The sequence below is a fragment of the Saccopteryx leptura genome, chromosome 5, assembly GCF_036850995.1.
Source record: "Saccopteryx leptura isolate mSacLep1 chromosome 5, mSacLep1_pri_phased_curated, whole genome shotgun sequence".
Taxonomy (NCBI): Eukaryota; Metazoa; Chordata; class Mammalia; order Chiroptera; family Emballonuridae; genus Saccopteryx; species Saccopteryx leptura.
In genome coordinates this window covers 165790538-165816326 of record NC_089507.1, presented here as the reverse complement: position 1 = coordinate 165816326, position 25789 = coordinate 165790538, and the positions used below count along the sequence as shown (strand labels likewise).

At 42.7% G+C, this 25789-nt stretch overlaps 1 protein-coding gene across 3 annotated transcripts in view; it reads right to left on the bottom strand.

Moving 5' to 3' along the window:
- Positions 1 to 4446: 4446 nt before the first annotated feature.
- The window catches only part of CEP112 (centrosomal protein 112), a 423550-nt gene continuing 402207 nt past the window's right edge, over positions 4447 to 25789 (bottom strand). For all 3 annotated transcript variants that reach the window (XM_066386628.1, XM_066386631.1, XM_066386629.1), the window contains exons 25-27: positions 9856 to 9957; positions 5596 to 5660; positions 4447 to 4793 (exon numbers count right to left, since the gene is read on the bottom strand). In XM_066386628.1, the coding sequence (XP_066242725.1) occupies positions 4790 to 4793; positions 5596 to 5660; positions 9856 to 9957 (171 nt within the window). In that variant the 3' untranslated portion in view covers positions 4447 to 4789. The remainder of the gene's footprint in view (positions 4794 to 5595; positions 5661 to 9855; positions 9958 to 25789) is intronic.

Here is a 25789-nt window from a genome sequence, read left to right as displayed (position 1 = left end):
ATCAGTGTTTCAAAGAAATCTATACAATATAATATGTGGACCATAGAAAAATGACTCCATGGACCAAACTGTTTTAGGAGATTCCAGATGCAAGAAAGTTAGATAGGTTTCTTTACTACAGGGTGAGAGATGTCCACGGGTTCTGCGACATTGCTGGGCCTGTGTCCTCCGCCCCAGACCCTGGTGGGCTCTGTCTCTGACAAAATACAGAAGAAGTGAGACTGAGCCTCTGTGGGGCCCAGGTCTGAGGCAGCTGGTGACTTCGATGTCTGGTCTTTTGCTGGGCTTGCTCTTGCAGGCTCCTGACAGCCGCCCTGTGAGTGATCCGCCATGGCCTTGCACCCCTGGGCCTTCTGTGGCTGTAGCCCCCACCGACACCAGACTGTAGCTGCTTGAAGCCCACGTGAAAATGGCCAAGCTGAGCCTGCTCAACTCTCAGCACTTAGAGAGATGATACATTATTGCTTTAATGCACTAAATTGGAGGTGGTTAATGTGCTGCCTGGCACATAGTAGGCAACCAGTAACTATTTATTAAATGAACGAATGCCTGAATAATGTAAAGCTGGTTCTTCAAGAGGAGATATAGCTGGCCACTTTTCCTAAATTTGACATCTGAATACTTTGAGACGAATCATACAGAATAGGGCTGATGGAATACTAGCTTGAGAAACGCTCAGAGGATTAAAGTGGTAGAGTTTGGGAAATACTGGTCTGGTTAGACCCCTTTATGTTATAAGTCAGATAGGTGAAGACAACGGGCCAAAGAGACAAGACTAATCAGTAGACGTCACAACCACTTTCCCTTCCCAGCTCCCGGAAACGAGGAGTGTGGACAAAGTAGAGGGACTCAAGTCACCGCCTTTTAGCTAATTCAGTGTGTTAGGCTTTTCACGAGGTAGCCTCTCTTTCCGCCCCATCAAGTCTTTGTGTCCAACTAGCTGTTTTCCATGAGACCTCTCTAAAATGGGAGACTCCCACAGAGGATATAAGAGTATTTACTTGCCTGATGTCTAGACTAAGCTCAGTTCTAAAAAAGCAGACTTTACAGCGACATCTTTGGTTTTAAAACAACTGCCTGATGAAAATCCTTGCTTAAAACTGCAATGTCTAGAAGATCAAATTTTCAACTGATGTAGATATTGCTAAGGGATCCAGATTTTAAAATTCCTCCAGTTTTATGTTATAAATGCCATGTCTCTTTCTCTATGTGAGAGCTAAGTAATATAACCTGAAGTTTGGTTCTGTTCTTTTTCTTTTTAAAGATTTTATTTATTCATTTTAGAGAGGAGAGAGAGAGAAAGAGAGAGTGAGAGAGAAGGGGGGAGGAGCAGGAAGCATCAACTCCCATATGTGCCTTGACCAGGCAAGCCCAGGGTTTCAAACCAGTGACCTCAATATTCCAGGTCGATGGTTTATCCATTGTGCCACCACAGGTCAGGCTGATTCTGTTCTTAAACAATATAGTGAAGACTGTTAATCCAGGTCAAAATCTGGGATCAGAATTTTTACTTTTCAGACTCCATCACAGCCTATCCCACAGCTTCCCAATCAAGTCACTACATCCAAGAAGCACTCTACTAGTTAAAAAAGTTTTACCTAATTATCTTCTTTTCCTACTTTGAACTGACCAACCATGCATCTTTTCCTGGCTTTATCAAAGCAGTTGCCGGGACAAAAGCACATCCAATTTTAAGCAAGCTTTAGCCAGCACACTTAAAATTGATCACGCATTTTAGTTTCAGTAACTTGCAATTTCTACACCCTTTGATAATTCACTTTAAAGAACAAACTGTCTTTAATGACAAGGCTTAAAAGAGACGACCTTTCTGAACAAAATATGAAAGCTGAGAAGACATAGTTCTTTAAAGGATACCATGAATTAAAATGACCTTGTGTTCTGAAACTTTTCTCCCACCATTTTTGATGTTCTACCTTTCCTTTTTACTCTCAGAAAGCGCGCTAAACCACCAGTGCCTTCTGCGGATGGTGGCGCACTTCAATAAGGGAGCTGCTAATTGTGCATTCAGACTCGCAGGTTCTGCCCCCTGCGCGCTCTGCAGGTGCCAGGAATGAGGCCGCTCACCACCATAAGCACACGCTTGTTTCTGACAAAACCACTGTGAATAAGTGACATTACAGGATAAGGTTCGAATCTGAGCTATTTCCTTTGCATCACAAGTCAATTCTTTTGTACAAATGATGAAGCCAGTCTGTCCTTCTCCCTTAGTCCTCCTCTTTCCCTGGCTGCCTGAGAGGGCTCCCCTCTGAGGAGCTGAATATTGAGTGGGGGGGCTGCAGCATCAGGCATCAGACCCCCAGGTGGCTCCCTGCTTGGTGACACAGAGATGGTGGATAACACAACCATGAGTTATGCAGATGACTCACAGCTAACTCTCACATTAACCCTTCTCATGCCCGACCCCATAACTGGGTGATAACACACATCGAGACCACTGTGACCCCACAGTATTCCTCTGCTCAGCATGCTCCTGACACTATATCAACCAGGGCCTTCCATGTTGAGATGGAAAATCACATGTTGCACAGGTGGGCAACTCAGGTGCAGCAGCCAACAATAGAACTTGAAACGGAACTAAATTGGGTACTTGTGATGAACAATTGATCTCCCACCAGATAAAAGAAAGGATGAAACTGTAAATGATTTTATAACAAGGCACGATGTTTATCATTTCTTTCCCAAGCACTTACTTCTTCCTTCGGGAGTCACTTGTGGACTTAGTGCTTAATTCAGGAAGGAGCTTTACACATGCCAAGCACAATTTCTCTTTCTCTTCCTTTAAGAGAGAATGTTACAAAAGCATTCTAGTCGGCCACGTATTCCTATCACATACAATCACAGTGACCTACGGTTTCAGCGGCTACTCCCAGACATATATGACACACTTCGGAAAGGAAACAGGATCTGGGGAATGTCAAAGGTTCACCAGTGTTTGTAATTTCATGACCCTCGCAACAAGGAAAAGAAAGAATAGCAGGAAACTTTCCAAACATCTACTGATATTTACTCACGGAAAACAAATACTCTGGAGTGGGAGTTCCTAGTCTGGCACCCAATACAATTCACAAAGTATTTTCACTTTAAGCAGCTAATAACATTACTCATGAAATCTGTTGAGCTTCAACCTGTTTTTCGCCGTCTGTGAAGTACTTCAAGTTAACCAGGAGGCCTCATCTTTCCCTTTCGAGTACTAAACCAAGCTGAGTACCTACTGTCCTCATCTGTTAGGTGGTTTTAATACCATCTGCCATAATCTTGCTTTTCCCGGAATATTCGTTAAGCCAGGGCTATAATTTATTGTATATGTAAGAAAAACCTAATCTTCCAAAGGATGGAGATGTATTTCTGGAAGGAAGGGTCAGGGGGCACACCCCCAGGCAGAGTGGGGATGGGCAGAAATGATCAGCGCACAAAAAACGAGCAGCCACCTGCTGATGGCCGCCTGCCAATGGCCGCCTGCTGCCGGCCAGCCTCGAGGCAGTGTCAGCCGCTCCTGGCCAGTCTGGGGACGTGGCTGAGGTTAGGTCCTTATCATCTCCATGTCTCAGTTACAGTGCAAAAGAGGGTAATTAATCCTTGGGCAGCAAACAACAGCATGGGGCGTGGGAAAGAGAAAAGCATTTTGAACAAGTGTAAATAAACCTCGGCCCTGTCCTCCTGCAGCAACCCAGGTGACATAGCCCTGACCAGCCCAGATGCTCAGAGCATCTCAGAGGGCCCCTTGGCACACACCACATGCAGGCAAAAGAATACTGAGCACCTGTTCACTGCAATTCAAAATGTCTTTGGCAAATCAGGTTAACCAGTCAGCATCTGACAGCTTATTGGTATCGGGTAGTAACTGAAATGGCCATGTGTGGGAGCTACCCTGAGTCTTCTCCACGGTGACAATGGGACCCATCCAAGCTCACTGTGCTGTCACCTGCCAGGGTGTTAGTATCCTTCCCAACACACCTGGCATTTTTAGGCTATTTCAAAGAGTGTCACTTGATATTATAATCAAAACCACCATTAAAAGAGAGGTCAAGAAAGTAACCATAAAACCATAGCTGCTACCTAACATTCTTACACTCTTCTGCCTCCGGAGGCCCAGCCTCAGGTTAGAGACCACCGTGACAAGTGCTTGGACTGATACCAGATGACCCAGTGGTTTTTATTCCAAATAAACACACTACTTATGGATTTGATCTTTGACATGACATAAGGCATTTTCCTCCAGAGAATAATTTGAGCTTGTCAGTACTTTCCAGGGGAAAATACCAGACAGATGTCATATCTGTTTTAGCAAATGAGGTGCAACAAAAAGTAGAAACAAAACAGACAAGTACAAAACAATACTTTAATAAAATATGAATATGAACATGAAAACAATGTAAACATGTTAAAAATTTTGATATGATGCTACAAACGTGATTCTGATCATACACAACTGGTAAGATTCTATGCAAAAGCATTAACCAGACACATTGTAGGAAATAATTTCTTTTCCCCATAAGCAATTCTCAATACACACTTAAACACACACAAATACGGAAATAAAAAATAAAGGAATGTTTAAAAAAATAACTTAGGCAGACACAAATAAAACCATCCCCGTAGTGTATGAGTGAGGTATGTTTTTATGATCTTAATTACACTTAAGTACTAAAAATGCCACTGATCTCACAGTTTACACTATGCAAATCTTCAAACCTGCTAGAAGTCCACAGTGTGGCCGGACAGCTGAATCCTGCTTATGCTCCGCGCTACCGGGGAAGTCCTCGCCGAGTTACCTGAAAACCACACAGCTCAGTTAGGACCTCCTCTGGGTTTAATGGGCTTGTCAATTATAAAACACATTCTCATTCAAGAGGAGCTGGAGGGAGGTTAAAAAGAATATTTGATGTAAAAACTTCATCCTTTATGCTTATAAGGGGTGAACCCCTATCCATACCAAGCAATGGAATTGTTTGAAAAGTAAATGATTCACAGGGTCTTTACTTTTAATTTAATGTCAGTCTTTTACTGCACTAAAAGGAAGGGGGTTTGACTAAATTAGCACGGGTAAACATAATCTATGTCTGTGATGTCTCTGGGAACCTTTGACAAAAAGGTCCCGTGCATCCCTGGGACTTACACGCTAGGGCACTGACGTCGCGGTGAGTGTGTGACACCACTGATCTGGTGTGGAGAACATCTGTAACAGCTCCAAACCTCCAGGGAATGCAGGACTTTGAAGCTGCGACCTACCTACCATATTAAGAATTGCATCATCTCACTATCTTAAAAGGATGACACTGTCTCCTTAATCCTGCGACTGGGCTTCAAGACAATGTTTTGTCGTGATGACGTAGGTGAGGCCTGGACTTGTCAGGCGCCTGGGGGTTCTGTCACCTAATTCTGGTTGTTCTGACTAAGCACAGTGATTATAAGGGTGGGTGACTTCTCAAAGAGGCTATGTGCTAAATATAAGCCTCTTTTTCAAAACTGATATTATTTAGGAATTTTAATAAAGACTTTAATGTCAAACTAAGAGACTCACAGGTGCAAAACAATACAAACTAATCAGAAGGCATTCTGATCAAGGGGCTGTACCTTCTGCCTTGGTATGTGGTCAGTTCTTCTTGAAGGATGGATGCTCTCTTCTGCAGAAAGTTAACCTAGAAAAGACACCTTGTATGAACAGAGGTAACAGTGGTTTAAATGGCAGTCATGTGCAAAAAGTATGGTAGGACTTTATTTGGATTCAGACAGTTCCCTGGATAAAACTCAGAAGGTTTGCTGAGTGTCCATGTTGTGGTTCTGACATCTGAGCGCTTCGTGTCCCTACTGAAATCACATCAGAGACTACAGCATCAGCTCCAAGTCTCCGCTGCAGAGCCAGTTTGATGGAGCCCTGGCCTCTCTGCATCTTCACCCTCCTCACGCCCCTCCCACTCTCCCCACCTACTCACCTTGTCTCCCTCTCCCTTCTGCCCCTTGGCACAGGCATTTCTCTCTTGGGAGTGCTTGGCATATCTCCCATTCATCCTGCACTCTCCGTTTCCGATGTCACCTCACCTACTGAATTCTTTCGACTCCTTGACTGCTCACTGCCCCCACCGGCAGCACAGTCAGTGGCCCCTCCTCTGTATTCCTGTACTCTGTTCACGAGCACTTCTCACGTGGCCTCATGATTATTTCTTTTCTGATGGCTCCTACAAACCTAGGGCCCCCTTGGCTCATCTCTGAGTCCCCAGTTCTTTTTACAGGGCTGACTTGGAGCTGGCATTCCCTAGCTGGTTAATGAATGAACGAGCGAGTGGAAAGAAAATGACTGCCTTCTGGTAACCTCAACCCATCCTGAGGATTCCCGGAGGTTGAAGAGACAACATATCATAGAGGCAAGGGCCTGAGCTCTGTCTTGAGGTAGGCCCACTTGGGTTCAATTCCTGGTTTGGCGTTTATGGCTCTGGGAAAGTTACTTAAACTCTCGATGCCTCATTTGCATAATGGAGTTAATGACAGCTACTTCTTAAAGTTACGAGGATGACGTGAAGTGACTAATAGAACTGTCTACCTAGTGCAGAGCTCATAGCACATACTGCCCCATGCATGCCACCACCCTTGGGGGTAGGGGGGTGAAGGAACCAGGTGGCTTAGCATATTGTCTTGTCAGACCTTTATGATTTGGTTTGATTACTTTGAAGCATAAATTTCTATTACTATTAAAGATACCCATATCAGGTGTAAGTTCAAAAGCACCTTATAGGACCACATAGAAATGGTTTGGGGATAACGCATACAATGGCTCGATGTAGTTGAGAGTCAGTGGTATTTGATCATTTTCGAATTGTTTACTCTTGCTTCTAGGTCTGAACTGAAACCATGGCAACACTTGATTCTGAAACATGGTTATGCAAGAGAGTACAGCTGGCGGAACCTAAATGTGCTTGCAGGAGAGGAAAGCACGGTCTCCCTAAATGGGCGTGGCGCCAAGTGGTCCCCTTGGTTTCACTTATTTGTACTGTCACCACCGTCTTAATTTTATCAGGTTGTTCAGAGGACCCATAGGACAATTGATAATTCTGACAGATGCAAGGATTACACTGATTCCACTTCCCTTCCCCCAATGTTCTTTGCAGTCGGAATTCCAACAATTTTCATAAAACGCAGGCACCTGTGCTTTCAAAACAAATTTGCTCTCTTTGCGGCTGTGACTCCCCCGTGCAGCTGCCAGCACTCGGCACTCTCTTTCTGGGTCAACCCCCAGTGCCAGGAGGCTGGAGGAGCTCTCATTACAGTAAGATGACATGAATGATAACAGAAGCCCTGCAGGTGGGTGTCCGATTTCTTTCTTCTTTTCTTTTCTTTTTTTTTCCTAAAGAAAACAACAACAACAACAGCAAGAAATCTTCTGAAGGTACTGGGTCTGTAGCTGACACTATGGAAGCTCTCCTCCAAAGTTAACGGGTAAACTGCACCTCCGAGGAGATTTCTGCATGTAAATAAAGATGACACAACCCTAAGTGAACATTCTCAATTCTCAGGTCTTCCTTGTTTCTGTGTAGGGGAGAGCACAGCAAAACTTCCTGGCCCAGAGAAGCAATAGCCTACAGTAGCAGACGGACTGATATAATGAACATTTCATTTTCAGTCAGGAGGCTTTCTACTGAGGGAAATGTAAAAGCAACGCTAAGATTTGCCCCGCCCTTTGTCTTACCCATTGTAAATAGCTAAGGTGAGTGTCATCAAACTAGATCATCTTTGCAGTTGGAAATCACTCACTGAGCATCCACTGGGTGACAGGCCCTGTTCATGGCTCAGAGGGCGAGGAGTTCTTTCCTTCATGGAGTTTTTCCACAGAAAAGTGTTTTTTTTAAAGTTTCTTAGGCAAATAATTTGCAATATTCTCCTATTCCATGGTTTGCCTTTTTTGTTTCTGAATGGTGTCTTTTGAAGTACAAAGTTTTATGTTTTGGTGAAGGTAAATTCATCTATTTAATTCTTCTGCAGCTGTTTTAAGTCTTACCACTAAAAAAAAACAACCTGTTACCTATCCAAGGTACAATGATTTACCCTTCATCTGAGATATCTCTTTCTTAGAGTTTTCTTCTGTGAGTTTCATTTTAGCTTTTATATTTTGGTCTGTGATCCATTTTGAGCTGACTGGGGGTAGCGTGTAAGGGCTTTCTTCTGGAGCATGTCGGTCAGCCACTCCTCACAGCAACACTCTGTATCTTTTCCTCGATGAACTGTCTTGGAACCCTTGTTGAAAATCAGTTGACCAAAACTGTAAGCTTTTTTTTCCCTGGACTCTCAAATCTATTCCATTGATCTGGATGTCTCTTCTTTAACCATCGTCACATTGTCTTGATTATTATAGCTTCGTAGTAAGTTTTGAAATTGGGATATGTGAAATTTACAAATTTATTCTTATTTTCCAAAATGGTTTTGGTTATTCTGGATCCTAGCTATGGTTTTAAATCAGTCTCAGCCATACAAGGATTCTTTGAAATATAGAGGGAACTTATTGTTGTAGAAAAAAAATAAGTATGTTTTTAAATTTCTAAGTGTGTTAGAAATAGGAATATGTGAACTCTTTGTCATGTTAGAGTTAAAAGAACTCATCAGCAATATATAAAACACAGAAGTAAATGTGTTTATAAAACTTTATCAAAGTATCGTATATGGAGGAAATTTACATTGGAAGCTTTTAAATAATGTTAAATATTACATAAATTTAAATCAATTTATCTCTCATACTATATATATATATTAATTTTTCTATTGATTTGAGAAAGAGGAAGAGGGAGAGAGAGAGAAGCATCACTCATTGTTCTACTTTATTCTTCTTATTATTTTTTTTTGTAATTTTCTGAAGCTGGAATCGGGGAGGCAGTCAGACAGACTCCCACATGCGCCCAACCGGGATCCACCAGGCACGCCCACCAGGGGGCGATGCTCTGCCCATCCGGGGCGTCGTTCTGTTGCGATCAGAGCCACTCTAGCGCCTTAGGCAGAGGCCATGGAGCCATCCTCAGTGCCCAGGCCATCTTTGCTCCAATGGAGCCTTGGTTGCAGGAGGGGAAGAGTGAGACAGAGAGGAAGGAAAGGGGGAGGGGTGGAGAAGCAGAAGGGTGCTTCTCCTGTGTGCCCTGGCCGGGAATCGAATCCGGGACTTCCACACATCAGGACAACACTCTACCACTGAGCCATTTGGGCCCATTGTTCTACTTTAGTTGTTCCATTAGTTGTGCACTCATTGATTGCTACTCATACGTACATGCTCTGACTGAGGGTCAAACCCGTGATCTCCAGCATGCCAGGTCAGTGCTTTATCCATTGAGCCACCTGGCCATGGCCTCTCTTATATTATATTTTATAAACTACCAAGAACTACATATTTCAGCAAGAAATTTTAACCTAATTGTTTGAATATCTTGTCATTATTCTGCCTTGAATTTAAAATGCATCTTGTCATGTCTAAAACCACATAAAACACTTCTAATTTAACTGTGCATTCAACTTCTCTCCACTTATACACACTGAGGAATCATCAATGTTCTAAGTGATGGCATTTTGGGCCTGGTACCAAGACTGTAAGTGAATAAACATAAGCATAGCTGAACTTTTCAATTTCAAGGGTGCTTTAAAGAAAATCTTATTGAGACAATGAGTTTTTAAGCTAGTAAGAAAAAAAAAATTCTAAAAAAAGGAACCCAAACAAAACCCAATTCATCCTGGGGTGTAGGCTATACTATGACATAACATTTACTTCTGACATCAATGCAGAATCAAACTTATTTTTAAGTCTCTTTTCAGGATATACACATCACCAAGACCCTTGGAAAATGCCTCGCTTTTAGTAATTACCTGTGACTTTAGGGAGGAAATGGTGTCTTCAAGTTCTTGTCTTAGAGACGCTGGCATCAACCCTTTGAATTTTGTTTCATATTCTTGTCGTATGTATGTTATCTAAAGTAAAAAAAAGAAAAGAAAATGACAGCTTATCTTTTTTTTTTTTTTTTTAACCACAGAAATGATTGTTTGGAATTTAATAAATCCCAGAAAAATATCTATTAATCATAAAGGTAAATTTGTTACACGTGGTCAAAAACCAGATAATGAAATACGAGGAAACAATACAAACTGAAAAAGGTTCCCAGTCTGACCTTGTGAGTCTGGGAGAGACAGTACCTGTAACAACACTTCGTTTATTTGAAACCCTTGGGAACACAATGTTCAGCAGTGGAGAAGTAACATCCCTGTCTTCCCCTTTCTGCTCATGAAGGGTATACTGTGCTAACCCTGTATCCTTTTCTCAATCAGGATGTGGATTATGATTACAACAAACTGTGAAGGAGGACAGTTCGCAGCATACCATTAGGGCTGGGTACCGGCTGCTCAATAGAATCCATATGATTACGAAGATCTGAATGAAGCAGCATCTACACCACCGTATCTCTGAGTCTCTTTGCCATGGGTAGACCACAGTGCCCTTGTCACCGTGAGTATCTCTGGTTCAGGGGTTTCCCTCTCCCTCCAGATACAGTCAGGTTTGTGCTCAACAACTGATGGCCACAGGCTGGTAAAGAGAAGGTTGGTGGCTCATCCCATTATTTCTCTAAAAGCTAAAGATAGAGACAAGTGAGGAAGGTGGGAGAAAAATCTTTGGAAGTATACACCTGAGCAGAATGAAGAGGGGCCTGAGTGTGAGCATGAATGTGTGTATGTCTTGGTGGTCTTTCTCCAGCTGTCTGTCTTTATTTCTCTTCCTCCTAAACTGAGATGCGATGATGTGATAGAATTTAAAAATCTGTTGCATGGTGCCATGTATGATTTAACTGAATTATCACAACTGAATTGCAGCATCTCCCAAAAGTGATTCAGTGGACATACCTAGCAATAAGGGAATATACTATGACATATGTGTAACTAAGTTCAGTTAGATAAGTCTGTGGATTTACTGAGGATAATTTAAAATCACTAGCCTTTAATTCCCAACTTTTCTTTTACTAATCTGAATTAAGGAAGAAACGTGTTCTAATAGTTCATTACCTACTAAAAGCCAATGGTGAACATGCTAAAATATAATTTTTCATTTTTTGGCAAAGTGTTTTTTTGAGATATCTTAGAATCTTGTGATTTATACCTAACATAAAAACAAATAATGAAAAGATCTCTCCTAATGATGCAATATTTGATTTTTCTCTCCTTTTCTTCTTAAATGAGTTAGTTACATCTATCAGCTGACTCAAATGAAAGGCAAAAGCAAAGGGAAACATATGCTTTATAAATCAGATCTGAAAGACAACATTTATTGAGGGTTCACAGGCTAGTTAATATATTGACTGTATCAGGGGTCAGGAAACTTTTTGGCTGAGAGCCCTGAACGCCACATATTTTAAAATGTAATTCTGTGAGAGCCATACAACAACCTGTGTATGTTACGCATTATCCAATAAAAAGTTGGTGTTGTCCTGGAGGGCAGCTGTGATTGGCTCCAGCCACCTGCAACCATGAACATGAGCGGTAGGAATTGAATGGATTGTAATAACATGAGAATGTTTTATATTTTTAACATTATTTTTTTTATTAAAGATTTGTCTGCGAGCCAGATGCAGCCATTAAAAGAGCCACATCTGGCTTGTGAGCCATAGGTTCCTGACCCCAGGACTATATTATTTTATCACTTAACACTGGCTCAGAAATTTTGATCTAGTACTCTTGTAAAGAGACACCTGTCTGCTCATTTCACGTAACATTGTTTGTTAAGAATTTCTGCCCACTTGCCTGTACATTTGAAAGACAACTTGGCTGGGTATAAAAATGCTTCAATCCCACTTTCTTTTCTTCGATATATAGCGACATTTTTTTCAATGTCTTCTGTATGACATATACCTATAGTAAAGTCTGATGCTGGGTAAAATATTTTTCCATGTTAAAGATTCTTTGAAATATAGAGGGAACTTATTGTTGTAGAAAAAAATAAGTACGTTTTTAAATTTCTAAGTGTGTTAGAAATAGGAATATGTGAACTCTGCAAGGATTCCACTGATTCCACTTCCCTTTCCCCAATGTTCTTTGCAGTCGGAATTCCAACAATTTTCATAAAACGCAGGCACCTGTGCTTTCAAAACAAATTTGCTCTCTTTGCGGCTGTGACTCCCCTGTGCAGCTGGATGCTGATATGATTTTCTTTGTCTTAATTAAGTAGCTTTATTGGGATATGTTTTGGTATTATTTATTCCATATCAATTTTCCTGAGACATTGTGTGTGCCCTTTGTAGCTTCAAATTCAATTCTCTGAAGTAGTTTCTTCTGTTAGAAGAATTATTTGCAGTCTATTATTATTGTTCTATGTGTTTATATTATATATATGAGTCTTTCTCTATTTGTGTTCTTTTTCAGGAACATAAATTTTGCATGTATAGGCTCTCTTTGATAGTCTTCTATAATTATCGTTTTCTCTATTGTTTTACATTATGTTCTTATCATTTTATATCAATTTTTATTTTCCATTCATTTTGTGGGATTTCCTTTAGTCTGATCACTGTATTTCCTTGGATGTTTTCAGTTATGATTTTTCTATTTTTGTTTCTTCTAATGTAGTTTCAATCTCTGTAATCTTTTAATTTTTGTCTATTTTCCTTAGATCTGAGAGATCATTTTTCATCTTTAAACACATATCTCCTCTTTTTTCCTCTTCTCTATCTTCCCCCAGCTTTTTCTTTGACAGAGAAATATAAATTGTAAATGCATTGACATTGTGAAGACCTGTTTGTTATAAAGAGCTGTAATTTGTCTGAACCTTCCCTCTATTTCTTGGGTAACTTTCCATTTGATTTATGTTATTTATTAATTTTTTTCTTACATTCCTTATTTTTCTCTCATCTAGCAAGGACCTTATGCTAGTTCCTTTCTCATTAAAAAAATTAAACCTCATTTTCTAATGTAACCAACTATTTGTGGAATACTGAAGTAGGGAGAGTAAGCTCTTGGGGCCACCTCCCCTGAGTACATTGGAGCACATTGGAGGTCAAGCCCAGCACGTAAGCCCTTTGGTTCATGCTCATAGTTATTCTGACTTTTATTCCCACTTCACTTTTCATACTTGATGGTTTCCCTCTATTGGAAGTGAGGTTGTAGACAGCAGAAACCTTGTTTGAGCAAGGTTGCTCTTTGATCACCATTGCCTTCCACCACTTTTTAAATTTAGTATGTTACCATATTTTTCTCTCTGTAAGACCCACCTGACCATAAGACGCACCTAGGGTTTTAAGGAAGAAAATTAAAAAAAAATATTCTGAACCAAATGGTGTGTTAAAAAAGTATACCACAATAGCCCTGGCCGGTTGGCTCAGTGGTAGAGCGTCGGCCTGGCGTGCAGAAGTCCTGGGTTTGATTCCCAGCCAGGGCACACAGGAGAAGTGCCCATCTGCTTCTCCACACCTCCCCCTCTCCTTCCTCTCTATCTCTCTCTTCCCCTCCCGCAGCCAAGGCTCCATTGGAGCAAAGATGGCCTGGGCACTGGGGATGGCTCCTTGGCCTCGGCCCCAGGCGCTAGAGTGGCTGTGGTCGTGGCAGAGCGACGCCCCAGAGGGGCAGAGCATCGCCCCCTGGTGGGCAGAGCGTCGCCCCCTGGTGGGCGTGCTGGGTGGATCCCGGTCGGGCGCATGCGGGAGTCTGTCTGACTGTCTCTCCCCATTTCTAGCTTCAGAAAAATACAAAAAAAAAAAAAAAAAAGTATACCACAATAATATTGATATTTCAACAATGTAAACTCAACAGCAGTATTAACAACCATTAGCACTGTTATTAACAAATGAGAAGAGACTTTAATGTTCAAATACTCTTCTAGTTGTCCAGGAACCCACAGCAGCTAAAACAACAACAACAACAACAACAACAACAAAAAACCCCAAAAACAAACAAAAAAACATTCGCTCCATAAGATGCACAGGCATTTCTCCCTCCACATTTGGGGAAAAAAGTGCATCTTATGGAGCAAAAAATACAGTATATTTTCTAACTTTTACTGAGGACCTAGGCATTTCTACTTCCTGATTACACTTTTCTTTTTTGTTTTTATGATTTCAGTGAATCTGAGGGAACTTAAAATGAGCCCTTGGAAAATCTAAAATCATCTCACCTACCAGTGAGACTATCAATCAGAACAATATTACTACTCTGAATCTTTAAACTCAAATCCTGAATTTAAAAATCATTATATCACTAAGACTCTTATTACTTTAATAAAGTCATAAAAACATTAACCAATTTGATTTACCCTAGCGACCTTTATTATTTTCTATATGCCAGATACAATTCTAAGTGTTTTAGTAAGTGTTTAATCCTTATGATACCCCAGTGAGTAAGCACACAGCAGTAGCCATGATTTGAACTCAAGTGGTCTGACTCTCAAGCACATATGTTCTTATTCACTATACTCTGCAGCTTCTTAAATAATCTTTTTTTTTTTTTTTACAGAAACAGAGAGTGAGTCAGAGAGAGGGATAGACAGGGACAGACAGACATGAACGGAGAGAGATGAGAAGCATCAATCATTAGTTTTTCATTGCGCATTGCAACACCTTAGTTGTTCATTGATTGCTTTCTCATATGTGCCTTGACCGCAGGCCTTCAGCAGACTGAGTAACCCCCTGCTAGAGCCAGCGACCTTGGGTTCAAGCTGGTGGGCTTTTGCTCAAACCAGATGAACCCGCGCTCAAGCTGGTGACAATGGGGTCTCGAACCTGGGTCCTCTGCATCCCAGTCCAATGCTCTATCCACTGCGCCACCGCCTGGTCAGGCTTAAATAATCTTTCCAAATGCTGAAATGTTCATTCCACTCCAAAAGGAAAAGGAACTCCAGACAACCAGTTGGAGCAGTTTTACCCACAGTTAGACACCAGTGTTCTCCCAAACATAACAGGGGCTGGGGTAGGGGGTGGGATGTACTACGACTTCCTTTCAGACATTCATCTAGAGTTTGCTCTATTTTTTTAAATGACAATAATAACAATTGGTTCCAATATGGTTTAAGTTCCCCATACTTTTCCAACAGTTTAACATTTTAATGTATTAAAGATTTATGTAGAAGACAAATTTTTATAAATCTATACAAATGCACATATTGACCTAAAATAAAAGTTTCACAAATCCTCCACAAGCACATATTTTAAAGTTCAGCCAGTGAAGGATATATCTAAGTTTGCCACATGGCAAAATAAGAGGAAGAAAAGAATTAGCTCATATTCCTTTATATCACTTTAGACACCTGCTACCACTTTCCTATCCTCACCTTAACTCAGAACATATTTGAGGGGAAATGATGAGGGAGTGATAATACTTATCTATAGACTAATCACAACTATTAACTGCTAAATGTGTCCCTCTCTCTTCTTCCTGCCTTCCCACATCTGAATTCATCTAAGCAAACAGTGTGATGGGCATACAATTGCTTTTACTAAGGGAGATAAAAGCTTTTAACATATAAATCTATTTTATTATTAGATTTGAATATTAACTTTTCATTAGTATATAGTGTGCGACTGTGCTAGTGAGTGATGTTTATTAAATGTAGAAGAATTGAAAGGCTGTCCTCACCCGAGTGCTGCTGGAGAGGGTCTTCCAGCTCTGCACGGCACACTTCCACCCCCACTGCCCTCAGAATCACCACGTGGAAGTATCTGCTCTGCTACATTCCTCAACACCTTACACCAAATAGACAGGAGCCTCCTCTCTCCACCATGGCTACTTCTCTTTATACTTTCCTTCGTATTCTTACCTTTAGTCAGAAAAATGAGGAAAACCAGAAAACCATGAAAAACAAGGACATTCTTGTATGTAATCAGATCCCTGTAAGCTGAGTGGAAGAGTGTATGTATAAATGGTACCCATGTGACCAAAGACAGCTTGTCCTTTGCACCATGGCAACAGACTGCACATCTTTCCCTTGAAGGCAGAACACTGACAATATTTCCTTTAATTTTTAAAAATGAGGTATGAAGACTAAGACCATCCCCAACTGGAGTTCAGCATTATAATTAAGTAAAACTTATATCCTGGGTAAGCTCACAAATACTCATTTGCATACACGAGAGTCTACAAAGTGTACAGTATGTGTAGTTGACTTGAGTCAAGAGGGTCTCTGGAGATAGAAAAGTGATGCTGAAAAAAGTAGACCTTGGAAATTTATAGTTTCATTAAAAATATGAAGGGAGAACTAAAACATATTTAGTGGTATTTTTATTTGAAAACCACTACATTAATTAGTCATGTTGATATGTCAAAACTATGTCAACCTCCTGTTGTACAATAAAACAGCAAGTAAGGTGGAAGTGGGCAGCTTTGTGTGAACAATGTAGGGATAGTGCCTCAAATGCAAGTTCAAAGCACACGACACTGAATTCACTTTCAAAGAGGAGAGAAAAGGGGAGGCCACTTAAATAGTTGTCACTGGTAAGTATTGTACATGGGTTATTTTTACATTTTTAAAAATGAAATACATAGTTATTTATTATTGGATAGTAAGGTAAGAGTGAAGCAGTTCAGGAAAGTGATGATGCCTGAACTTACCTTACAAAGTCCCACCAGGCCTTTTGGGGTCGGTCAAGCAGAGGCAAGGCTAAAGTACGGATTTCATTGACACCTTCTCCAGAGCTCTCCCCACTTTACTGCACTGCCTCTGGGACCATCCCAGGCCACAATACCTTCAAGATCTTGAATCTGGACTGGCAATATTGGTGTGCTTTTTGACTTGTTTTGTTTTTTTGACTTGAATTTGCTTAACCTTTAAAATTAAAATCAAAACCCTTTATGTGGTCAACAGGATCCTGAATAGTCTGGCCCCGAATAGCCACTCACCCCCCTGTCACCCCAGAGAGTCCCCACACTTCCGGAGCAGCAGACACGATACTTTCTCTCAGTTCTTCACCAAATACTTGATGCTTTCTCTCACACACTGCCTTTCTCATTTTTCCTTGATTATTCTTTCTTGTCCCCTGGGGTTTTGCCCTGCCTCCATCTGGATCTCTGGCTATTGGAGGGTCCTGCTCTGTGGTGGCAGCAGGAATGTTGTGGCTCCCTGGGGGAACCTGTCAGGCCCTGGTGGTGGGGCTGTGTTTGGGGCAACTGCCTTCCAACTTGGGATAAGCTCTGGCCTCTAGCTGTGGAAGGCAACAGCTTTCATCAGTTTCCTTTCAATAATGGGGGCCCAAAGCAGCCTTTGTGCCAAGCTGCGACTCAGTCTCTTGTCACTTATTTGGCAAGGAGCCCTATCCACAAGTTCAGTCCTGGTGTCCCCTGGGCCCCTCCCCCACCTGCCTCTCCCTGCTGCTGGGTTCAGGACCCCGTCCTCGAGCAAGCCTCCCTCACCACTCTGGGGCCTTTTCTGCTTCCACGCAGATGTTCATCTTGCGTTTGATACCAAGAACTTCCTTCACTTTTCTCTTTTTATATTTTACCAATCATTGTTGAGTGTTTAGAGCAGAGGGGTGCCTTGTAACAGGACCTCAAGGTTCATCTTGTATCAAAGGAGAGACTGTTAACCTGCCTTTGAACTCACTGTAGTTGGGTGGAGGGGTAAGAGCCAGGCTCCAGAGCAGGAGAGTCGGGAGCGGGTCTGGGCTGTGCCCTGAATGGTGGCTCGGGAAGGGTAACCCTTCTGCCTGGGAGTCCTTATCAGGGAAATGGGAATTTAACTTCATAGGGCTGTTGTGAGGCTCAGATGATTTAACTCATGTAGAGTATTTATCAGAGGGGCACTTAGTAAATGTTCAGTAAATATTCATTGTTATTACATCATATAGTGGAGGTTATACACATATATTGTATTATATATCATAGGTGCTATGAATTATATATTTAATTTAGTCAATCCTGTATCATTAGACTTTTGGCTTTCTAATGATTGGCAATACTATACATCCTTATAGCAAATTATTTGCATATATCTATGATTAATCTGAGGACTCCATTTAAACCTTTTTTTGTATTTTTTAGGATCCACTGATTAAGACTGGGCATAACGACACAAAGCTTCTATGAATCCAGAATCAATTTTAAATGAATTTGTGTCTTATAAGTGAAACAAATTACATGCATCTCAAAAACAGTAGTAGCTGTTTTTGAGCCATATCACACATCCGGGCTACTGACAATGGCTGGTGTGTAAGGACTTTCTTAGACCCTTGCCAACAGCTCTGGCTCATGGGTGGGGACCCATGGTTCCACACTGAATGATTAAGGGGAGGAGCTCAGCTCACGACTCTGTCTATCCAGCCTGGATTCCTACCATTAGGAATATGGGGGAGGGTGAAGGGAGGTCACCCGGTGCTCCCAGGTAGTGTGTGACAGCTTATTCAGAGCCTGTTCTCCTGACACCCTGCTGAGTAGAAGGCCACAAAGCAAACTGAGTTTGACTGATGGGTGGAGTGTTGGGGGAGGAGATGAGGGGACAGAACAAGTAACTTTGGAACATAGTAGATACCCTGAAGGAGGGTGAATACAGGTGGGCACTGAAGTAGGGGTTAGGGATAAGAAGAGAGTATCAAAAAGACATTGGTCTTGTTAAGGGTAGTGAGAGGCAGGTAAGGGGTGGGCATGGGGGGGCATAAGGGGGATCAGAGGTCATACATATAGAAATGTGAAGGATATTTCTGAGTGATGGGCTATTGTAAACAAAGACGTTTTGCATAGGCTCTTCAGAGTATATAGAACTTACAGGTTTATACTGAATTCCACTGTGGTTGAATATGAATGAAAGAAACAGTAGTAAAAGCTGGTGCAGAAAGTGCTCTGTGCGGCTGGGAAAGAATGCACTGCCTTCTAAGCCATTTCGCTTTTCATGGGGTTAGGTATTATGTGTTGCCACAGCAACTGCCAAGGGAGATCCATTTTAAGAAAGGTGCTCTGCCGCCAGCTTGTGTAATTTAATTCTAAAGTAGAAACTGAAAATGTAAAAAGTAACCATAATTTTCTTAACCTTTACATATTAATTTCCCCCTCTTTCTCCACTAGAGCTTTATCTATGGCTCTTTATTCCAGTGGTGTCCCTCCAAGTTGAGCTGCGGCTCCTAGGACCCGTCTCCAGCCACTGCAGGGGCCTGGGCTACCAGGAAGGGGTTGCCCGCGGGAGGCAGGGGCTCACCTCCGCAGCGGAGGGGAGTCTGACCTAGCTGCTGGGCAGAGCGAGGTTTTCAGGAAGGAGGAACAGTTTTCTCGTGCTGTGGAGAAAACGGTGGCCTGTGGATGAAGAGAAGGACCTGAACTTAGCATTTTAATCAAGTTTAGAGGCTCTAGACCCAGATTCAGGTGCTTTAAAAGACTCCAGAGGTGGGTCCGCTAAGTCTGTTCAGAAGGACTCCCCCCGCCAAAGAAAAGATGGGAGTTGGTTGGACAGTCACAGGACAGAAGATTACAAATAAACTGCAACTCCCCATGACTCAAAGACTTAAATATCTAATAAGAAGATTAAGGTTGTGACATGAAATAAGCATGTGTGAACATATACTAAATTTTGGACAGCATTTGGCATACAAACTTTACTTCATAATGGAGATGGAGAAGCCGAAACCCTATTTAGAGCTCCTAAAAACAAACGGGGCCTTCAGAGTGCTCAATCAGGATTCATACATCGCGTAGTGGGGAACTGTGAGCTTTGTCCCCCAGCACTCATTCAAGAGTCTTCTGTAACTGGACCCTCCCCCTGCCCCACTCTCCGTCCCACCCGAGGCCCCAGGGCTGAAGGATGTGAGGAGGTCGAGCCCATCATCATGTCACATTCCCCACGGAGGTACTGTGGGGCCTGGGTCTGCGGCCCAAGGCTAGGCAACCAGAGTCACGGCAAGTGCTGGGACCTGAACGCTCACCACTGGGCCCCGCCTGGGGGTGGTCACTCCCAAGTTGTGGCCGCCATTTTGCCTGCACAGAGTGAGCGCAGGGTTGAGGTGGAGCCAAGCCCAAGGAGGCAGGGCTAGGAACTGGAGAGGCCAGGCCCACTGTCAATGAAGCTGTAGCCAGTCAGCCCTGTCCTTAGATTTCTTAGTTGGGATTGGATTTTCAATGATCCTCATTGAGAAACATGGACGATGAAAAATCTAGCTTGCATTTACGGCTTGTATCCATTAGACCAGTGGTCAGTGAATCTAGGCCTGCAGATCAAATTTGGCCCACTGCCTGTTTTTGTAAACGATGTTTTATTGGAGCACAGCCACGCTCGTTTGTTTATGTCTTCTCTGTGGCGGTTTTGGCAGGCCAGCAGCAGAGCTGAGTGGTCCTGACAGAGACCTGATGGCCTAAGACACTGCTCCCCGCCCCTGCAGAAGGAGGCTGAGTCCTGCACCAGGCTAGCCTGCTCTGCCGACTGCCGCAGCCCAGGGGCCTTCAGCAGGGTGCCTGGCACACGGTCACAGCTCAGTAAGTGTTTGCTGAGTGAATGAATGAATCCGAACCTCAGAGAACACTGGTGTGGTGTTAAGTCGGTCTTTCTGTTCAAACGACAGGATCTTCGGTGTCTAGGGTAAACCAGTCACAAATCTTCCCTACGTACAAAGAGCAGACACTGTCATCATGGTGGATATTAATGAGCAGGCTGCTTCAAAGCTGAGAATGTCGGAAGCCAACACCGCGGCCCATGGGGCTGAGAGATCAGAAGTGATCTTAGAGGCTGACCCTGAAGGAGGGGAGCTGGTCCATCCCTGCTCCGCCTCCCCTCTCCACTCCCCTCCTTTACTCACCATCTGACTGTATTGATTGGGTTGTGATATTAAGCAACTCACGCTTCTCTTTCTTTCTTGATATTAAATCCCAGTTCCTTCCTCACTAGAATATATACTTTTGGTTACTATTTCTACTGTTTTTCTTCCTAATAACATCATTCCTAATATTTTTCTTCACTTAGGTTGGTACATGCTGTGAACACTCCCTTCCGTCAAATAAAGACTGGTGTCTGTCTAAACAGGTACAATCCGTGCAGCAGTTCTAGGGCCGGGCTGAGGGTGGCCAGAGGGGAGTGTGGAGGTTCACGTGAGAGAACATGAATGCTGGGATGCCAAGTTTATATGAGCCAGCAGCAAGCAACTTGTCCCTCTCACTCTCTAAGGTCCATCTTCGAAGGGGTTTGGAGAAAGCACCGGGAGAGGGACAGCCACCGTGATTTCCCCCCTTGTTGACAGAGCCTGGCCTTCCTTTCAGAAAGAGAGTGGAGCAGCCCTTTGTAAACCTCCTGAAAGGTATGTCTGTCAACAGAGTACCAAAACTCCAACCAAGTGGGGATAAAAGACTCCGGAGACTTTGAACAGACTTTGCTAAGAAAGACCCAAGACGACTTACGGCATGAGATTGTTATTCAGGAAGGCTGGTAGGGCGTTTGGAGTCATTTTATATTTCTTCTTTGAACAGTGAAGTGAGGTTGGGACATGTGGCACATAGTGAATGCTCAGTAAATACTGTCTTAATGAGCTAATGGCTAAACAAATCCATGGCTGAATAGGTAGGGAGGAACTTGAAATTATGGAGGGCAGTAAAAGTCCTGCCAACAGGTTTCAATATAATGGGGTAGACAACAGAGGAAGCAGAGAAACCAACACTTGGACACCTGTTCTATGCCAGGCACTGTATTAAGGAATTCATAGGTAGTTTTCCACATACTGTTAAGATTCTATTTAGTGCTTAGGTAAAACTTGGGAGATAGATAGTACCATGCCTGTTTCATAGATGAGGAAACAGCTCATGGGGAATAATTGCTAGAATCAGGACTGAAACCTGACATCTACAACTGCACCATGACCACCTGTTACCAGGAGGTGGACACAGGGCAGGGGTAATCTGGAAATATTATAAAGAAACCCAGGAGAGGAGAGTCACGGCAGCAGGAGTGGAGTGATCTAGGAGAGTCAGGAGCCTCTTGTTCTAATCTTACAACTGGCTTGTAGAAAATAAAAGTGAGGGGTGAGTTAAATGAGAACGTTTGCCTTCAGCTACACACCTAGAAGGAAAGTGACGTCACTGTAGAAACGGTGATGGGTAGAGGGCATTGGTCTGTGTGGGTGGGGAAAAGACACGATTTCGGTTTGCACTTACTCAGTTTGCGGTAGGAGGGAGACATTCATGAGGAAGCAGAGGCCTGGAGCTTAAGCACAAAGCTAGGCCTGGAGCCCTGACCAGGGAGGTAACGCCCTGGGAATGGAGGAGCTCTCTGAAGGAGGAAAGAGAGAACAGGAATTTCCGGGAGCAAAGAGCCACAAGGGGCTCCCACATTTAGGACCTAGGAAGGTCAGGAATAGCCTGAGAGAGGCAGAGGTGGGGTGAAAGTCAGGAGCGTGGTGAGCAGGGCCTGTGTTCCAGTGGGGGAGGGGTGCAGCTGCTGCCAGGTGCCACAGAGAGGCCAGCGACAGTAAGACCATCTCCATCACATGCCTTGCATGTCACCACGCATGGAACAGACCCATCTATAGAGCACATCAGTCACGAGATTTTGGTGAGCAGCGATGCAACAAATATAGAGTTTAAGGTGGAATTAGTGTGTTGATATGTTGCATCTACATTTAATCTTCAGTTTATAGGTACATTCAAAATACCTGATTTAGTGACAGCTTTCTGACCTGGTTTGAGAACATCTTTCAAAAGAGGCAGGCTGTGACTGCTCTTTCTTTTCTGCGTATTCAAACTTGACAATTATAAAGAAGTTAAATCTCTCCCTCAAAGTACCAATTATCTCCTTATGTTTGAGACGGCATTTCTTGCCAGATATGGCATTCTATACACAACACAGAACAGGAATACAAAAGCAGTCATTGTCCGGCTAGTGCGCCCGGGATTTACTTCAACAGTTCCAATTAACACTAATGAGGACTTTGTGCGTGAATCCCCTAACCTCCCAACTAATGGGAACAGAGACCCCACAACCTCAGAGCAGAGCATTTCAAAACACCATTGTAAACAGTCACTGACTAAATTCATGAGTTGTTCAACTTTACACAGCGGAGATAAAAGGAATTTTCATTCAATTAAAAGTTAGGGAATGCGAAGTTATCAAAAGCCTTCATTTAGGCTTTCTGCATGTCAGCGGTCAGGATCTGGAGCCAACCAACGTCGAGGGGTGAAGACTCCGTGTAGCTCTGTGTGGACCAGCAAAGTGAGTTTGAAATGCTTTCTGTCCTCAAGAAGCTTACAGTTTTTACATGAGACAGGTAAAAAGGAGTGACATAAATATACAATTGGAGTATAGTAGGTCAAGGAAGAGAATAGGATAGGTAACTTCTAAGTGGGATAATGGAAGTCTTTAAGAGATGATAAAATTCTATTTGGTTGTTGCAGAATGAGTAGAAACTTTATAGGTACATCAGAGGGAGGAGAAATGGGCAACTGAGGAGGAACTTGGAAACATATAGGTGAACCTGGGTAAGTAAGATGCTGAGGAACTATCAAGGGGGCAGGTGCGGATGGAGGTTGTGTGGTGGGCAGGGGATGAGAGGGTCAGGTGGGCACTGTGTGGTTAGGACTTTCCAGGTCCTGCTGGAAACGGGACAGCTCAGGATTTCTGATTGGAGACTAATACAGCTGACTTGTATTACAAAAAAAAAAAAAAAAAGCTAGGGGCTTCTAGCTTGTCTTCACTTGATTCTAGATTCTAGAAAGGTTGCCCATTGCTCTAGAATGCAGACCTGACCATCTTGCTCCCCCAACACACACACCTTCATTGTAAAAACACTTCAGTGTTCTTTGTTTGTTTGTTTGTTTGTTTGTTTTTACCTATATATAAAGACAATCTCTTAGGTGCAGATCACCTAAGAACCTACTTATCTGATCTTAGCCTAATTTTCTAGGACCCCTTGTGTTCCTGTAATAACTTGCATTTCCCCCAAAATTCCATGCCATTTTATGTTTCATGCTGTGCCCCTTCTATGCCCTTCTCTGGGTCACCTTCCTCAGTGCTCCACTCAAGGTGACCACACCACCTCTAAGATGCCTTGGACCCTGTGCATCTAACAGCTACGACTATTCTGATCATGCTCAGCACCATCAACAGCTGACATCTACTGAGTGTTTTCTATGTACTCGGCACCCTGCTACATCCTTCCGTGTGTTGTATTTCATTAAATCTCCCCACTGATTCTGAGGGATACTTCTATGGCTATTTATATATGAAAATCCAGCCTGGTGAGGTCCCTGTCTCACCCACAGCCACACAGCTCCTTAGCAGCTGAGCTAGGACCACGGCTAGGTCCTCCTTACCCAGAGGCCTCGCTTTCACTTCATTGTCACATGCTCTTATTATTGGGTTACGTACTGCTTTCAGCTATGGGACTGTGGGTCCCTGCGGGGAAGTTCTACCTTTGACTGGAGATCAATGCTATTTAAAAAGTAATATCACATCATTATTTACATGAAGTTTGAAAACACTGCATGGATTGTTTTTGCCAGCATAAAGGTATTTTTCCACCTTCCTAAGCAATCTGGAGTTTGCACGAAGCATCCTGACCACGTACTTCTGGCTCACCTAACCAGAGCTCCACCTGAGTTGGATCCAATGGAGAGATGGGCCAGGGAGCTGTTCGCTTTCAGTCTTTCTTAAAAGAGACTGGCGTTCCTATGTTTACAAATCAGACCAGTAGCAGGATTCAGCCAGTTCGCACCGGTTCGGCAGAACTGATACCTAAGTTTCTGTTGAGTTTGGCAAACCGGTTGTTAAAGTGGCACTTGTAATCAGGGTTCTCTCTAAGGTGGGCGCCTGGGCAGCCGCCCAATGTGGAATCACAAATTTACATTCCTTACTCTTTTTTAACATTCATCTGTGCAACAGCGTATTCTAAGTGCCCGTAGTAATGTTCATTCTGTCCATAGGTGAGAAAAATTGCAAGAGAGGACACCAATCAAGAAGCAACATGGAAATATCTTAAATAACAGTTTTATTGTTTTTGGGTCAGGTATTATTTAATATTTTTTCATTAAAAATTTAAAACTCATTACATAATCTAGTTTTGTGTACCTCTTTTTATTGTTCTTAAGTATTAATTGCATGAAATAATAAACTACCTTTCGGTATATCGTTTCTTCTTATACTTAGAACGGTCATTAGGGCAGAGAAGCAGTTGTTAAATTGTTTGAGTCCCACCACTGAGATAGACTGGTGATACACTTGGACGTATGTGAAAGTAGCGTCTGTCAGAAATGGTTCAAGTATCTTTAAAAAACTGAAGGACGTTGTTCTTGATGTAGACAACGTCAGGACGACCTCAGTCAGCTCGGCGGGAAGGGCAGGGGCCTCCTCTCCTCACCCTCCCTTCGTTATTATTTTCCCTGTGTACTCTTCCAGGCAGGCCCCGGTGCATTCTTTATAAAGCCGATGCCCAGAGCTTTCCTAAAACATATCACACCAACAAAGGTCAAATAAAGAGCAGAAAAACTTTGTTCTTTCATTTGAAGATGTTTCTTTAATATTAAAAATGTATTGAAATCTGGAAACCTATTCTGATGACGTCTGCAGAGAACTCCTGGTAGAGAGTAAACAGGCAAAGGAGAGAGGTAGCCGAGGGCTTTACTTCAGTGACAGAGAATTCACTGCTTAGAATGGGAACATTGTGTGCCAATAGTAGGACTAATGTCATTCTTCCTATTTCTTGGCCTGCAAGGCCAAAGATATTGTGGTGAAAATTTCTCAGTGAAAACAAACAAAAAGGGTGTCTTTTCTTGTTCAGATAGCCTTCTGGAGGGTTCGTTGTTCCTGATTTCCAACCACTGGAGGCTGCTGTCACAAGGATCTTTCTGTGTAGCTCCTGCGGGTAACTTAGGACTCCACAGC